This window comes from Eucyclogobius newberryi, unplaced genomic scaffold, assembly GCF_026437365.1.
Source record: "Eucyclogobius newberryi isolate DKJ021-1_F unplaced genomic scaffold, fEucNew1.0.hap1 SCAF_22, whole genome shotgun sequence".
Lineage (NCBI taxonomy): Eukaryota > Metazoa > Chordata > Actinopteri > Gobiiformes > Gobiidae > Eucyclogobius > Eucyclogobius newberryi.
In genome coordinates this window covers 27,797,550-27,814,924 of record NW_027315857.1, presented here as the reverse complement: position 1 = coordinate 27,814,924, position 17,375 = coordinate 27,797,550, and the positions used below count along the sequence as shown (strand labels likewise).

The 17,375-nt window shown below is 48.3% G+C and overlaps 1 protein-coding gene across 1 annotated transcript in view; it reads right to left on the bottom strand.

Annotated features, from left to right (window-relative positions):
- LOC140371907 (protein phosphatase methylesterase 1-like) overlaps positions 1 to 15,806 on the bottom strand; it is a 22,085-nt gene extending 6,279 nt beyond the window's left edge. The window contains exons 1-7 of the mRNA XM_072459142.1: positions 15,736 to 15,806; positions 12,694 to 12,883; positions 12,569 to 12,626; positions 10,760 to 10,811; positions 8,225 to 8,379; positions 8,073 to 8,163; positions 5,912 to 5,977 (exon numbers count right to left, since the gene is read on the bottom strand). Of these exons, the coding sequence (XP_072315243.1) occupies positions 5,912 to 5,977; positions 8,073 to 8,163; positions 8,225 to 8,379; positions 10,760 to 10,811; positions 12,569 to 12,626; positions 12,694 to 12,883; positions 15,736 to 15,764 (641 nt within the window). The 5' untranslated portion in view covers positions 15,765 to 15,806. The remainder of the gene's footprint in view (positions 1 to 5,911; positions 5,978 to 8,072; positions 8,164 to 8,224; positions 8,380 to 10,759; positions 10,812 to 12,568; positions 12,627 to 12,693; positions 12,884 to 15,735) is intronic.
- Positions 15,807 to 17,375: the final 1,569 nt, after the last annotated feature.

Sequence of the window (17,375 nt, the reverse complement as noted above, 5' to 3'; positions counted from 1 at the left end):
GTGTTCTAATGTCGTGTTCTAGTGTCGTGTTCTAATGTCGTGTTCTAGTGTCGTGTTCTAATGTCGTGTTCTAGTGTCGTCTTCTAGTGTCGTGTTCTAGTGTCGTCTTCTAGTGTCGTGTTCTAGTGTCGTGTTCTAGTGTCGTGTTCTAGTGTCGTGTTCTAATGTCGTGTTCTAATGTCTTGTTCTACTGTCGTGTTCTACTGTCGTGTTCTAGTGTCGTGTTCTAGTGTCGTCTTCTAGTGTCGTCTTCTAGTGTCGTCTTCTAGTGTTGTCTTCTAGTGTCGTGTTCTAGTGTCGTGTTCTAGTGTCGTGTTCTAATGTCGTGTTCTACTGTCGTGTTCTAATGTCTTGTTCTACTGTCGTGTTCTACTGTCGTGTTCTAGTGTCGTGTTCTAGTGTCTTGTTCTAGTGTCGTGTTCTAGTGTCGTGTTCTAGTGTCGTGTTCTAATGTCGTGTTCTAGTGTCGTGTTCTAGTGTCTTGTTCTAGTGTCATGTTCTAGTGTCTTGTTCTAGTGTCGTGTTCTAGTGTCGTGTTCTAGTGTCGTGTTCTAGTGTCGTGTTCTAGTGTCGTGTTCTAGTGTCTTGTTCTAGTGTCGTGTTCTAGTGTCTTGTTCTAGTGTCGTGTTCTAGTGTCGTGTTCTAGTGTCGTGTTCTAGTGTCGTGTTCTAGTGTCGTGTTCTAGTGTCTTGTTCTAGTGTCGTGTTCTAGTGTCGTGTTCTAGTGTCGTGTTCTAGTGTCGTGTTCTAATGTCGTGTTCTAGTGTCGTGTTCTAGTGTCGTGTTCTAGTGTCGTGTTCTAGTGTCGTGTTCTAATGTCGTGTTCTAATGTCGTGTTCTAATGTCGTGTTCTAGTGTCGTGTTCTAGTGTCGTGTTCTAGTGTCGTGTTCTAATGTCGTGTTCTAATGTCGTGTTCTAGTGTCGTGTTCTAGTGTCGTGTTCTAGTGTCGTGTTCTAATGTCGTGTTCTAGTGTCGTGTTCTAATGTCGTGTTCTAGTGTCGTGTTCTAATGTCGTGTTCTAGTGTCGTGTTCTAATGTCGTGTTCTAGTGTCGTGTTCTAGTGTCGTGTTCTAATGTCGTGTTCTAGTGTCGTGTTCTAATGTCGTGTTCTAGTGTCGTGTTCCAATGTCGTGTTCTACTGTCGTGTTCTAGTGTCGTGTTCTAGTGTCGTGTTCTAATGTCGTGTTCTAGTGTCGTGTTCTAGTGTCGTGTTCTAGTGTCGTGTTCTAGTGTCGTGTTCTAGTGTCGTGTTCTAATGTCGTGTTCTAATGTCGTGTTCTAATGTCGTGTTCTAGTGTCGTGTTCTAGTGTCGTGTTCTAGTGTCGTGTTCTAATGTCGTGTTCTAATGTCGTGTTCTAGTGTTGTGTTCTAGTGTCGTGTTCTAGTGTCGTGTTCTAATGTCGTGTTCTAGTGTCGTGTTCTAATGTCGTGTTCTAGTGTCGTGTTCTAATGTCGTGTTCTAGTGTCGTGTTCTAATGTCGTGTTCTAGTGTCGTGTTCTAGTGTTGTGTTCTAATGTCGTGTTCTAGTGTCGTGTTCTAATGTCGTGTTCTACTGTCGTGTTCTAGTGTCGTGTTCTAGTGTCATGTTCTAATGTCGTGTTCTAGTGTCGTGTTCTAGTGTCGTGTTCTAGTGTCGTGTTCTAGTGTCGTGTTCTAGTGTCCTGTTCTAATGTCGTGTTCTAGTGTCGTGTTCTAGTGTCGTGTTCTAGTGTCGTGTTCTAATGTCGTGTTCTAGTGTCGTGTTCTAGTGTCGTGTTTTAGTGTCGTGTTCTAGTGTCGTGTTCTAGTGTCGTGTTCTAATGTCGTGTTCTAATGTCGTGTTCTAGTGTCGTGTTCTAGTGTCGTGTTCTAGTGTCGTGTTCTAGTGTCGTGTTCTAGTGTCGTGTTCTAGTGTCGTGTTCTAGTGTCGTGTTCTAATGTCGTGTTCTAGTGTCGTGTTCTAATGTCGTGTTCTAGTGTCGTGTTCTAATGTCGTGTTCTAGTGTCGTGTTCTAATGTCGTGTTCTAGTGTCGTCTTCTAGTGTCGTGTTCTAGTGTCGTCTTCTAGTGTCGTGTTCTAGTGTCGTGTTCTAGTGTCGTGTTCTAGTGTCGTGTTCTAATGTCGTGTTCTAATGTCTTGTTCTACTGTCGTGTTCTACTGTCGTGTTCTAGTGTCGTGTTCTAGTGTCGTCTTCTAGTGTCGTCTTCTAGTGTTGTCTTCTAGTGTCGTGTTCTAGTGTCGTGTTCTAGTGTCGTGTTCTAATGTCGTGTTCTACTGTCGTGTTCTAATGTCGTGTTCTACTGTCGTGTTCTAATGTCTTGTTCTACTGTCGTGTTCTACTGTCGTGTTCTAGTGTCGTGTTCTAGTGTCTTGTTCTAGTGTCGTGTTCTAGTGTCGTGTTCTAGTGTCGTGTTCTAATGTCGTGTTCTAGTGTCGTGTTCTAGTGTCTTGTTCTAGTGTCATGTTCTAGTGTCTTGTTCTAGTGTCGTGTTCTAGTGTCGTGTTCTAGTGTCGTGTTCTAGTGTCGTGTTCTAGTGTCGTGTTCTAGTGTCTTGTTCTAGTGTCGTGTTCTAGTGTCTTGTTCTAGTGTCGTGTTCTAGTGTCGTGTTCTAGTGTCGTGTTCTAGTGTCGTGTTCTAGTGTCGTGTTCTAGTGTCTTGTTCTAGTGTCGTGTTCTAGTGTCGTGTTCTAGTGTCGTGTTCTAGTGTCGTGTTCTAATGTCGTGTTCTAGTGTCGTGTTCTAGTGTCGTGTTCTAGTGTCGTGTTCTAGTGTCGTGTTCTAATGTCGTGTTCTAATGTCGTGTTCTAATGTCGTGTTCTAGTGTCGTGTTCTAGTGTCGTGTTCTAGTGTCGTGTTCTAATGTCGTGTTCTAATGTCGTGTTCTAGTGTCGTGTTCTAGTGTCGTGTTCTAGTGTCGTGTTCTAATGTCGTGTTCTAGTGTCGTGTTCTAATGTCGTGTTCTAGTGTCGTGTTCTAATGTCGTGTTCTAGTGTCGTGTTCTAATGTCGTGTTCTAGTGTCGTGTTCTAGTGTCGTGTTCTAATGTCGTGTTCTAGTGTCGTGTTCTAATGTCGTGTTCTAGTGTCGTGTTCCAATGTCGTGTTCTACTGTCGTGTTCTAGTGTCGTGTTCTAGTGTCGTGTTCTAATGTCGTGTTCTAGTGTCGTGTTCTAGTGTCGTGTTCTAGTGTCGTGTTCTAGTGTCGTGTTCTAGTGTCCTGTTCTAATGTCGTGTTCTAGTGTCGTGTTCTAGTGTCGTGTTCTAGTGTCTTGTTCTAATGTCGTGTTCTAGTGTCGTGTTCTAATGTCGTGTTCTAGTGTCGTGTTCTAGTGTCGTGTTCTAGTGTCGTGTTCTAGTGTCGTGTTCTAATGTCGTGTTCTAATGTCGTGTTCTAATGTCGTGTTCTAATGTCGTGTTCTAGTGTCGTGTTCTAGTGTCGTGTTCTAGTGTCGTGTTCTAATGTCGTGTTCTAGTGTCGTGTTCTAATGTCGTGTTCTAGTGTCGTGTTCTAATGTCGTGTTCTAGTGTCGTGTTCTAATGTCGTGTTCTAGTGTCGTGTTCTAATGTCGTGTTCTAGTGTCGTCTTCTAGTGTCGTGTTCTAGTGTCGTGTTCTAGTGTCGTGTTCTAGTGTCGTGTTCTAGTGTCGTGTTCTAGTGTCGTGTTCTAGTGTCGTGTTCTAATGTCGTGTTCTAGTGTCGTGTTCTAGTGTCGTGTTCTAGTGTCGTGTTCTAGTGTCGTGTTCTAGTGTCGTGTTCTAATGTCGTGTTCTAGTGTCGTGTTCTAGTGTCGTGTTCTAATGTCGTGTTCCAATGTCGTGTTCTAGTGTCGTGTTCTAGTGTCGTGTTCTAGTGTCATGTTCTAGTGTCGTGTTCTAATGTCGTGTTCTAGTGTCGTGTTCTAATGTCGTGTTCTAGTGTCGTGTTCTAATGTCGTGTTCTAGTGTCGTGTTCTAATGTCGTGTTCTAGTGTCGTGTTCTAGTGTCGTCTATAATGTCGTGTTCTAGTGTCGTGTTCTAATGTCGTGTTCTAGTGTCGTGTTCTAATGTCGTGTTCTAGTGTCGTGTTCTAATGTCGTGTTCTACTGTCGTGTTCTAGTGTCGTGTTCTAGTGTCGTGTTCTAATGTCGTGTTCTAATGACGTGTTCTAGTGTCGTGTTCTAATGTCGTGTTCTAGTGTCGTGTTCTAATGTCGTGTTCTAGTGTCGTGTTCTAGTGTCGTGTTCTAATGTCGTGTTCTAGTGTCGTGTTCTAGTGTCGTGTTCTAATGTCGTGTTCTAGTGTCGTGTTCTAGTGTCGTGTTCTAATGTTGTGTTCTAGTGTCGTGTTCTAGTGTCGTGTTCTAATGTCGTGTTCTAATGTCGTGTTCTAGTGTCGTGTTCTAATGTCGTGTTCTAGTGTCGTGTTCTAGTGTCGTGTTCTAATGTTGTGTTCTAGTGTCGTGTTCTAGTGTCGTGTTCTAGTGTCGTGTTCTAGTGTCGTGTTCTAATGTCGTGTTCTAGTGTCGTGTTCTAGTGTCGTGTTCTAATGTCGTTTTCTAGTGTCGTGTTCTAGTGTCGTGTTCTAATGTCGTGTTCTAGTGTCGTGTTCTAGTGTCATGTTCTAATGTCGTGTTCTAGTGTCGTGTTCTAATGTCGTTTTCTAGTGTCGTGTTCTAATGTCGTGTTCTAGTGTCGTGTTCTAGTGTCGTGTTCTAATGTCGTGTTCTAATGTCGTGTTCTAGTGTCGTGTTCTAGTGTCGTGTTCTAGTGTCGTGTTCTAGTGTCGTGTTCTAGTGTCGTGTTCTAATGTCGTGTTCTAGTGTCGTGTTCTAATGTCGTGTTCTAATGTCGTGTTCTAGTGTCGTGTTCTAGTGTCGTGTTCTAATGTCGTGTTCTAGTGTCGTGTTCTAGTGTCGTGTTCTAGTGTCGTGTTCTAGTGTCGTGTTCTAATGTCGTTTTCTAGTGTCGTGTTCTAATGTCGTGTTCTAGTGTCGTGTTCTAATGTCGTGTTCTAATGTCGTGTTCTAGTGTCGTGTTCTAGTGTCGTGTTCTAATGTCGTGTTCTAATGTCGTGTTCTAATGTCGTGTTCTAGTGTCGTGTTCTAGTGTCGTGTTCTAATGTCGTGTTCTAGTGTCGTGTTCTAATGTCGTGTTCTAGTGTCGTGTTCTAGTGTCGTGTTCTAATGTCGTGTTCTAATGTCGTGTTCTAGTGTCGTGTTCTAGTGTCGTGTTCTAATGTCGTGTTCTAGTGTCGTGTTCTAGTGTCGTGTTCTAGTGTCGTGTTCTAGTGTCGTGTTCTAGTGTCGTGTTCTAGTGTCGTGTTCTAATGTCGTTTTCTAGTGTCGTGTTCTAATGTCGTGTTCTAGTGTCGTGTTCTAATGTCGTGTTCTAATGTCGTGTTCTAGTGTCGTGTTCTAGTGTCGTGTTCTAATGTCGTGTTCTAATGTCGTGTTCTAATGTCGTGTTCTAGTGTCGTGTTCTAATGTCGTGTTCTAATGTCGTGTTCTAGTGTCGTGTTCTAATGTCGTGTTCTAATGTCGTGTTCTAGTGTCGTGTTCTAGTGTCGTGTTCTAATGTCGTGTTCTAATGTCGTGTTCTAATGTCGTGTTCTAGTGTCGTGTTCTAATGTCGTGTTCTAGTGTCGTGTTCTAGTGTCGTGTTCTAGTGTCGTGTTCTAATGTCGTATTCTAGTGTTGTGTTCTAATGTTGTGTTCTAGTGTCGTGTTCTAGTGTCGTGTTCTAGTGTCGTGTTCTAATGTCGTGTTCTAGTGTCGTGTTCTAGTGTCGTGTTCTAGTGTCGTGTTCTAGTGTCGTGTTCTAGTGTCGTGTTCTAGTGTCGTGTTCTAGTGTCGTGTTCTAATGTCGTGTTCTAGTGTCGTGTTCTAATGTCGTGTTCTAATGTCGTGTTCTAGTGTCGTGTTCTAGTGTCGTGTTCTAGTGCAGAACCAAAACCTTTTGATTTGCCCGGCCATTGAGACTCGGGCTGACTCCAGGTTCTGGATCTGTCCGCTCTTCACACTGGAACAACATCAGCACATGTTAGAAATGTGAGGAGAGAAGAAGAGGTTTAAATGAATGTACTCAGGGCCGGCCCCGCCTACAAGCGAACTAAGCAGCCGCGTAGGGCCCCGAGGCGTTAATAGGGCCCCCAATCTGGCAACCCGTCTTATGCGAAGTGCAAGCGCAGCGTGCACTACTAGTGTAGTAGCGCTGCAGCGCGGCAGCGACACAGCGGGAACATATAACACACAAACCGCATTTATTTGTAATGACAATCTGGCAACCAAGACACCAAACCTGCTCTGATTGGTCAACTTCATTGTGCACGAGCAGAACGAGAGCTAAACATAAACACAACAGAACGTGGTCCTCATGTCCAGAGGAATATATCTCCTGGTGCCAAAAAACGAAAGAAGAAACTTCTTGACGATGTAAAGAAACTGCAAACTCAACAACACTCTCCAGGTTTTGAACTTCTCTCACAAAGAGACGGTTAATGCTGCTGTTTGAAACGACACGAGTCTGTCACGTTCGCTCAGGCTGGAGGAGACGAGAGCTCTGAGCACAATATGTGTCTGAATGAAAGATAATGAGCTTCACATTGACACCAGCCCCGTAGTGTCAGCTGCAGGTGAGGCCGGGGAGGGGCCCCTGTGCCCCGGGTCACTAAGAGGCGGAGATCCGGTCCGGACGAGCGCCGTCTCGTCCAGAACCTCTGATGTGAGACTTTGGAGTGAACAGTGTGCGGCCCCTGTCCCGGGCCCCTGTCCCGGGCCCCTGTCCCGGGCCCCTGTCCCGGGCCCCTGTCCCGGGCCCCTGTGCAGCCTCAGTTAGAGATGAGCGGGTTTGAGTTTGCTCTCTCTCTCTCACATCACCATGTGTGAGATCAATCGTGACTCGTGTCTGTTTGACTTTGACTTCTTAAAGTGCAATAAGAGGAACGTAAAGGTTTATGCACGTGAGGTCCATCAGCCAATCACATCGCAGCATTGTACGTAAAGGTTTATGCACGTGAGGTCCATCAGCCAATCACATCGCAGCATTGTTTCATGCAGGAGTCCAGTGTGTGATGTTCTGATCAGAACAAACATTTATATTGTAATTCACTTTTAATAGAGCAATAAAACATTTCAATTTATTTAAAAAGCATCATTAGACTATTTGTTATAAATTATAATAAATTGATAGTGAAAAATAACCAGACATATTATGATTACGTCTGTTATAGAATAATACTATATATTTTTATACAAAAGTGGCAAAGTTGCAGAAACGCAGTCTCTTCACTAGAGCGAGGTTTGGACCTTCACTTCTCGTTCTGTTCATTCTCTGGGAATAACATGTTTGTTTTATCAGTGTTAATTGTTAATCAAGCAATGCTTATGCCATTTGTTTAATTTAATATAACTTGTTTTGTCACTTTGGCAAGAAGGAACAGTTGGGAGCAGTAAAAGATAAATTAGTAAAGTAACTATTACTTTTATATTTTCAGTTAAAATGAATCAATTTGATCATAATTATTTTTCATAGCCATTATTGTATTGAGTAATTAAATACTAATGTATTAATAACTGGCTTTAATCATTTTCTCCTGGCACAGTTTCATCACATCATCATTTTATAGCATTACAACCTCAACATTTGACTCTTACTTTAGCGGCTGGACCACATTAAAATGCACCAGAAGACCCCCCTGTTCATTCATTTAAACTGCTAATGTGGCTGTCGACCTTTAACGCCCACAAATACACCCAAAAACATATGTGGGACGTGTGTTATTTGTACAGGGAGTAGAGGTGATGTCAGCAGAATACCAAGTTGCATTGTGGGATTTAAGTTATCAATATTTGAGCTTGTGAGGAGCTGAGAATAAAGTAACTGACAAACAGATGCCCTGGAGTTTGGGTGCTTTTTGTTTGTGTTGAAGAAAGTTCCATATGTCAATTGTTTACTGACAATGGCAATAAAACTGATTCTGATGACGTGGTGAGGGGCCCCCAAAAATTTTTTCGCTTAGGGCCCCCTGAAGGCTTGGGCCGGCCCTGAAAGTACTGCCGCAGAGCCCGGTGCAGAGGCTCGCCCGGTGCAGAGGAGGCTCGCCCGGCGCTCGTACCTCCACTCGATGGCGTGCTCCATGGACTTGAAGGTCTTGGGGCGGAGCTTGAGGAAGTTCTGGATGCTGTGCAGGGCGTCCATGGCACTGCCTGCGTCACAGACGTGTTGTGTTAAAACGAGCCGTGATGTGCGTTAAATGCACTCTCTCACCCTCCACCACGTCGATGGCCACCAGCCCCGCCGTGTTGGGCAGGTGGGCGTCGCAGGCCATGTGCACGGCGATGGCTCCTCCCACGCCGTGACCGATCAGGACCACAGGGGGCGGCGTTTCCCCGTAGCAGGCGCGCACCACGTTTGCCACGTCGCTGAGGAAACACGCGCAGCTCTACGCTCAAAACACGCTCAAAACACGCTCAAAACAGGCCCAAAACACGCTCATAACACGCTCAAAACACGCTCATAACACGCTCAAAACACGCTCATAACACACTCAAAACACGCTCAAAACACGCTCATAACACGCTCAAAACACGCTCATAACACGCTCAAAACACGCTCATAACACGCTCAAAACAGGCCCAAAACACGCTCATAACACGCTCAAAACACGCTCATAACACGCTCAAAACACGCTCATAACACGCTCAAAACAGGCCCAAAACACGCTCATAACACGCTCAAAACACGCTCATAACACGATCATAATACGCTCATAACACGCTCAAAACACGCTCATAACACGCTCATAACACGCTCAAAACAGACTCAAAACACGCTCAAAACACGCTCAAAACACACCCAAAACACGCTCATAACACGCTCAAAACATGCTCAAAACACGCTCATAATACGCTCAAAACACGCTCATAACACGCTCAAAACACGCTCAAAACACGCTCATAACACGCTCAAAACACACGCAAAACACGCTCAAAACACACCCAAAACACACCCAAAACACGCTCATAACACGCTGAAAACACGCTCATAACGCGCTCAAAACACGCTCATAACACGCTCAAAACACGCTCAAAACACGCTCATAACACGCTTAAATCACACTCATAACACGCTCATAAAACGCTCAAAACACGCTCAAAACAGGCCCAAAACACGCTCATAACACGCTCAAAACACCCTCATAACACGCTCAAAACAGACTTAAAACACGCTCAAAAAACGCTCAAAACACACCCAAAACACGCTCATAACACGCTCAAAACACGCTCATAACACGCTCATAACGCGCTCAAAACACGCTCAAAACACGCTCATAACACGCTCAAAACACGCTCATAACACGCTCAAAACACACCCAAAACACGCTCATAACACGCTCAAACTACGCTCAAAACACGCTCAAAACACGCCCAAAACACGCTCAAAATACGCCCAAAACACGCTCATAACACGCTCAAAACACGCTCATAACACGCTCAAAACACGCTGATAACACGCTCAAAACACGCTCACAACACGCTCATAACACGCTCAAAACACGCTCAAAACACGCTCAAACACGCTGATAACACGCTCAAAACACGCCGTGTGTGTGCTTGCTATGTGTTTGGCGTGTGGGTGGCGTGTGCGTGGGGTGTGCGTGACATGTGCGTGGTGTGTACCAGGCGTGAAGTGTGCGTGGTGTGTGCATCACGTGTGTGTGGCATGAGCATGGCGTGTGCTTGCCGTGTGTTTGGCGTGTGCATTGTGTGTGTGTGGCGTCTGCTTGACGTGTGCATGGTGTGTGCTTGGCGTGTGCGTGGCGTGTGCTTGGTGTGTGCTTGGCGTGTGCGTGGCGTGTGCTTGGCGTGTGTTTGACGTGTCCTTAGCGTCTGCGTGGGGTGTGCTTGGCGTGTGCGTGGCATTTGCTTGGCATGTGCGTGTGCGTGGCTTGGGCTTTAGCGTGGCGTGAGTATGGCGTGTGCTTGGCGTGTGCATGGCGTGTGCGTGTCGTGTGGGTTAGCATGGCGTGTGCGTTAGCGTGGCGTGTGCTTGGCGTCTGCGTGGCGTGTTCTGTGCTTGACGTTTGCGTGGCGTGTGCTTGAAGTGTGCGTGGCATGTGCGTGGCGCGTGTGTGGCGTGTTGTGTGCGTGGCATGTGCTTGACGTGTGCGTGGTGTGTGCGTGGTGCGTTTGTGGCGTGTTGTGTGCATGGCGTGTGCTTGGCGTGTGCATGGCGTGTGTGTGGCGTGTGCTTGGCGTGTTGTGTGCTTGGCATGTGCTTGGCATGTTGTGTGCTTGGCATGTGCTTGGCGTGTGCTTGGTGTGTGCTTGGCGTGTTGTGTGCATGGCATGTGCGTGGCATGTGCATGGCGTGTGCTTGGCGTTTGCTTGGCGTGTGCGTGGCGTGTGCTTGGCGTGTTGTGTGCTTGGCATGTGCTTGGCGTGTTGTGTGCGTGTCGTGTGTGTGGCGTGTGCTTGGCGTTTGCTTGCCGTGTGCGTGGTGTGTGCTTGGCGTGTTGTGTGCATGGCATGTGCTTGGCGTTTGCTTGGCGTGTGCGTGGCGTGTGCTTGGCGTGTTGTGTGCTTGGCATGTGCTTGGCGTGTTGTGTGCGTGTCGTGTGTGGGGCGTGTGCTTGGCGTGTGCATGGCGTGTGCTTGGCGTGTGCTTGGCTTGTGCGTGGCGTGTGCTTGGCGTGTGTTTGGCGTGTGCTTGGCGTGTGCTTGGCTTGTGCATGGCGTGTGCTTGGCGTGTGCGTGGCGTGTGCGTGGCGTGTGCTTGGCATGTGTTTGGCGTGTGCTTCACCTGGACATGGTCAGGGTGGAGAAGTCTCCGTTCTGACGCACTGAAGTGGCTCCTGTAAAACACAAGACACTTTCAGAAGCACAAACCCAGATTAAATAAGACATGGACAACAGCGCCACATGGAGGCCGGGGGAGGAGCCAGAGCGTAACCGTGACGATGAACCTGATCATGATAGAAACATGATCATGATAAGGTCTTTCTCTTTCTTTCATTATCCGAGGGAATATATCACAAGCTCCTCCTCCTGTCCCTCCACAGCCCCTTCCTCTGATTGGTCCTTTCTGCACATGTTGGTCCCGCCTTCAAATTACAGCCAATCAATCCAATAAAGTAGAACAGTGGAGCAGTACCTTGGGGTCTTATTTGAACAGGAGCTCTCAAGTCTGTAAAACATTTGCGTAATATAGATAAAATCAGAAGAATCAGAATAAAATGCAGCAGCAAGATTACAACAGGAACAAAAAGAAGAAGCACATGACGCCGGTGCTGGAGTCTCTTCACTGGCTCCAGTTTAGAATCACATTTAAACTCCTCCTCCTGATTTACAAAGCCATAAATGACATGGCCCCTCCCACCTCAAAGATGCTATAGAACCATATCATCCAATCAGAGCTCTTCGCTCTCAGAATGCTGGCCTTCTGGTGGTGCCAAGAGTCTCTAAAAGTACTGTAGGAGGTAGAGCTGTTATGGAATCAGCTCTGTCCATGTTAAATATGCTGACACAGTCTCTTCATTTAAGTCCAGGCTTAAAACGTTCCTCTTTAAATGACTTATGGTCAGACTAGTTAGGAACAGAAACATAAACCCACAGCTTCAGCTCCGCTGCCCTAGGAGTAACTGTGCTGGGGGAAGTATGACAGCTTGAGTTTTGTCCTTTTCTTCTGACTTATTCTATCAAACAATATTTATTTTTAATTCCACTTGCAAACTGTTCACCGCCTTCTTTCTCTCACTCCTGAGGACCTGTGGACCCAGATGTCCCTCTCCTGGTGAAGTGGTCCGAAGGAGGGTCTAAGGACAGAGGGAGGGTCTAAGGACAGAGGGAGGGTCTAAGGACAGAGGGAGGGTCTAAGGACAGAAGGAGGGTCTAAGGACAGAGGGAGGGTCTAAGGACAGAAGGAGGGTCTAAGGACAGAGGGAGGGTCTAAAGACAGAGGGAGGGTCTAAGGACAGAGGGAGGACATTGTCCCTCGTCTCCACAGACATTGTTTGATTCATTCTTCACTGTCGTCCTCAGAGGAAACTGTTGTTGTGATTTTGGGCCTTATTATTAATTGAATTGAATTGCATTGAATTGAATTGAACACAGAACAGTAGAACGCAGAACACAGAACACAGAACACAGAACACAGAACAGTAGAACACAGAACACAGAACACAGAACACAGAACACAGAACAGTAGAACACAGAACAGTAGAACACAGAGCAGTAGAACGCAGAACAGTAGAACACAGAACAGTAGAACGCAGAACAGTAGAACACAGAACAGTAGAACACAGAACACAGAACACAGAACACAGAACACAGAACAGTAGAACACAGAACACAGAACACAGAACACAGAACAGTAGAACACAGAACAGTAGAACACAGAGCAGTAGAACACAGAACACAGAACAGTAGAACACAGAACAGTAGAACATAGAACATAGAACACAGAACACAGAACACAGAACACAGAACAGTAGAACACAGAACAGTAGAACACAGAACACAGAACAGTAGAACACAGAACAGTAGAACGCAGAACACAGAACACAGAACACAGAGCAGTAGAACGCAGAACAGTAGAACGCAGGGCTCGTACCGTGGCCCCTGAGGTCCATGGCCAGGACTCGACACGTCACTCTCCTGGACACGGCCGCCTGAAACACAGAACAGGAGAAATCACAGAAATAACAGGAGGTCTTTTCTCTTGAACTGAAGACTCACGGTGAACACGGCCCAGGACAGAGCAGAGTGGCCCCCTCCGTGAAGCAGCACCAGCAGCGGCCCCTGGGAGCCCGCTTTGTAAACACGGAACACGTCTCTGCAGTCGGCCGGCCCCACGCTCACATCCTCCATCTGATCGAAATATTCAGTCCACGAGACCGGCGTGTAGTCGAGCTGCGTGCCCACCTCCCTGAGGCACATGTGCGGACGGTTTACACGGTAAAGCCACTTTACACCCTAAAGCAACTTTACACCCTAAAGCAACTTTACACGCTAAATCAACTGACATGTACAGACAGAAGGTTTCCATGCTAAAGGTGCCACCCAAACAAGGTCAGAGTTCTACTTTTCCAGCATCAACATCTCCAGGTTTTTCAGGAGGAACGCAGTGTCCAGATCTACTGCAGAAGGAACGCAGTGTCCAGATCTACTGCAGGAGGAACGCAGTGACCAGATCTACTGCAGGAGGAACGCAGTGACCAGATCTACTGCAGGAGGAACGCAGTGTCCAGATCTACTGCAGGAGGAACGCAGTGTCCAGATCTACTGCAGGAGGAACGCAGTGTCCAGATCTACTGCAGAAGGAACGCAGTGTCCAGATCTACTGCAGAAGGAACGCAGTGTCCTGATCTACTGCAGAAGGAACGCAGTGTCCAGATCTACTGCAGAAGGAACGCATTGTCCAGATCTACTGCAGGAGGAACGCAGTGTCCAGATCTACTGCAGAAGGAATGCAGTGTCCAGATCTACTGCAGGAGGAACGCAGTGTCAAGATCTACTGCAGAAGGAACGCAGTGTCCAGATCTACTGCAGGAGGAACGCAGTGACCAGATCTACTGCAGGAGGAACGCAGTGTCCAGATCTACTGCAGGAGGAACGCAGTGTCCAGATCTACTGCAGGGGGAACGCAGTGTCCAGATCTACTGCAGAAGGAACTCAGTGTCCAGATCTACTGCAGAAGGAACGCAGTGTCCAGATCTACTGCAGAAGGAACGCAGTGTACAGATCTACTGCAGGAGGAACGCAGTGTCCAGATCTACTGCAGAAGGAACGCAGTGACCAGATCTACTGCAGAAGGAACGCAGTGTCCAGATCTACTGCAGGAGGAACGCAGTGTCCAGATCTACTGCAGAAGGAACTCAGTGTCCAGATCTACTGCAGAAGGAACGCAGTGTCCAGATTACTGCAGGAGGAACGCAGTGTCCAGATCTACTGCAGGAGGAACGCAGTGTCCAGATTACTGCAGGAGGAACGCAGTGTCCAGATCTACTGCAGGAGGAACGCAGTGTCCAGATCTACTGCAGGAGGAACGCAGTGACCAGATCTACTGCAGGAGGAACGCAGTGTCCAGATCTACTGCAGGAGGAACGCAGTGTCCAGATCTACTGCAGAAGGAACTCAGTGTCCAGATCTACTGCAGAAGGAACGCAGTGTCCAGATCTACTGCAGAAGGAACGCAGTGTCCAGATCTACTGCAGGAGGAACGCAGTGTCCAGATCTACTGCAGAAGGAACGCAGTGACCAGATCTACTGCAGAAGGAACGCAGTGACCAGATCTACTGCAGGAGGAACGCAGTGACCAGATCTACTGCAGGAGGAACGCAGTGTCCAGATCTACTGCAGGAGGAACGCAGTGTCCAGATCTACTGCAGGAGGAACGCAGTGTCCAGATCTACTGCAGGAGGAACGCAGTGTCCAGATCTACTGCAGAAGGAACGCAATGTCCAGATCTACTGCAGGAGGAACGCAATGTCCAGATCTACTGCAGGAGGAACGCAGTGTCCAGATCTACTGCAGGAGGAACGCAGTGTCCAGATTTACTGCAGGAGGAACGCAGTGTCCAGATCTACTGCAGAAGGAACGCAGTGTCCAGATCTACTACAGAAGGAACGCAGTGTCCAGATCTACTGCAGGAGGAACGCAGTGTCCAGATCTACTGCAGGAGGAACGCAGTGTCCAGATCTACTGCAGGAGGAACGCAGTGTCCAGATCTACTGCAGAAGGAACGCAGTGACCAGATCTACTGCAGAAGGAACGCAGTGTCCAGATCTACTGCAGGAGGAACGCAGTGACCAGATCTACTGCAGGAGGAACGCAGTGACCAGATCTACTGCAGGAGGAACGCAGTGTCCAGATCTACTGCAGGAGGAACGCAGTGTCCAGATTTACTGCAGAAGGAACGCAGTGTCCAGATCTACTGCAGAAGGAACGCAGTGTCCAGATCTACTGCAGGAGGAACGCAGTGTCCAGATCTACTGCAGGAGGAACGCAGTGTCCAGATCTACTTCAGAAGGAACGCAGTGACCAGATCTACTGCAGAAGGAACGCAGTGTCCAGATCTACTGCAGGAGGAACGCAGTGTCCAGATCTACTGCAGAAGGAACGCAGTGTCCAGATCTACTGCAGGAGGAACGCAGTGTCCAGATCTACTGCAGGAGGAACGCAGTGACCAGATCTACTGCAGGAGGAACGCAGTGTCCAGATCTACTGCAGGAGGAACGCAGTGTCCAGATCTACTGCAGAAGGAACGCAGTGTCCAGATCTACTGCAGGAGGAACGCAGTGTCCAGATCTACTGCAGGAGGAACGCAGTGACCAGATCTACTGCAGAAGGAACGCAGTGTCCAGATCTACTGCAGGAGGAACGCAGTGTCCAGATCTACTGCAGGAGGAACGCAGTGTCCAGATCTACTGCAGAAGGAACGCAGTGTCCAGATCTACTGCAGGAGGAACGCAGTGACCAGATCTACTGCAGAAGGAACGCAGTGACCAGATCTACTGCAGAAGGAACGCAGTCTCCAGATCTACTGCAGGAGGAACGCAGTGTCCAGATCTACTGCAGAAGGAACGCAGTGTCCAGATCTACTGCAGGAGGAACGCAGTGACCAGATCTACTGCAGGAGGAACGCAGTGACCAGATCTACTGCAGGAGGAGGACAGGTTTTACGATGAAGAAAGAACCGAAACATAAAGTCTAATAGTTCAGAGCTGGAGAACAACAGAAGGAGGAAGTCATTGTTTTATAAAGAAAAGGTCAACTTACTGCTCCGTGTCAAAGTTCTCCTCCCACATGTTCCCTCAGCTCAGGTCGCACTGGTCACACAGCTCTGGTCAGGTCTCAGCTCTGGTCAGGTCTCAGCTCTGGTCAGGTCTCTGCTCGGGTCAGGTCTCAGCTCTGGTCAGGTCTCTGCTCGGGTCAGGTCTCAGCTCGGGTCAGGTCTCAGCTCTGGTCAGGTCTCAGCTCTGGTCAGGTCTCTGCTCGGGTCAGGTCTCAGCTCTGGTCAGGTCTCAGCTCTGGTCAGGTCTCGGGTCAGGTCTCAGCTCTGGTCAGGTCTCAGCTCGGGTCAGGTCTCAGCTCGGGTCAGGTCTCAGCTCGGGTCAGGTCTCAGCTCTGGTCAGGTCTCAGCTCGGGTCAGGTCTCTGCTCGGGTCAGGTCTCTGCTCGGGTCAGGTCTCAGCTCTGGTCAGGTCTCAGCTCGGGTCAGGTCTCTGCTCGGGTCAGGTCTCTGCTCGGGTCAGGTCTCAGCTCGGGTCAGGTCTCAGCTCGGGTCAGGTCTCAGCTCGGGTCAGGTCTCAGCTTATATCAGGTCTCAGCTCAGGTCAGGTCTCAGCTCGGGTCAGGTCGCAGCTCGGGTCAGGTCTCAGCTCGGATCAGGTCTCAGCTCGGGTCAGGTCTCAGCTCGGGTCAGGTCGCAGCTCCGGTCAGGTCTCAGCTCGGGTCAGGTCTCTGCTCGGGTCAGGTCTCAGCTCGGGTCAGGTCTCAGCTCGGGTCAGGTCTCAGCTTATATCAGGTCTCAGCTCGGGTCAGGTCTCAGCTCGGGTCAGGTCTCAGCTCGGGTCAGGTCATAGCTCGGGTCAGGTCTCAGCTCGGATCAGGTCTCAGCTCGGGTCAGGTCTCAGCTCGGGTCAGGTCGCAGCTCGGGTCAGGTCTCAGCTCGGGTCAGGTCTCAGCTCGGATCAGGTCTCAGCTCGGGTCAGGTCTCAGCTCGGCTCAGGTCTCAGCTCGGATCAGGTCTCAGCTCGGATCAGGTCTCAGCTCGGGTCAGGTCGCAGCTCGGGTCAGGTCTCAGCTCGGGTCAGGTCTTAGCTCGGATCAGGTCTCAGCTCGGATCAGGTCTCAGCTCGGGTCACTCAGGGGTCCCTCAGGTCTGACTGAAGCTGCAGCAGCGTCTGAGCGTGTGGTAAAAAAAGACCCGGCACAGCTCACAAACGCCCGACAGGTGCAGGTGACAGGAGCATCCTCAGCTCTCACTCTGATTGGTCGAGAAGCGTCAAGAGGAGAACAAACAAACAAACAAACAAGCAGCGACGCTCTGTTCCTTTGTAACCTCTGAGCGTGTGCGGCAAAACGCTCAATATTTAGAGGATTAAAGATCATTCATGTCCAAAGATGTGTTTATTCATTAATATTCCAGAAGCTTCAGTGAAGTATCACATGATGATATTTCCATCTTTATTTGGTTAAAAATGTATTTTAAGTCTCAACGGTCAATAAAAGCAAAACTTTATACTGCGAGAAAAGCTCCGCCGTCGTAACCTTGGAAACGTTTAGGTGTGAGTGTAGCCACAGCTGCCCTGGGGCTGCCGACCTGCACCATCGGCCCCTCCCACCCCAGCGTCATGCTCTGTGAGGGTGACGGTTTGTTTAATGTCTCATCTCGCTCTCATCCATCGTCGTTTCAGA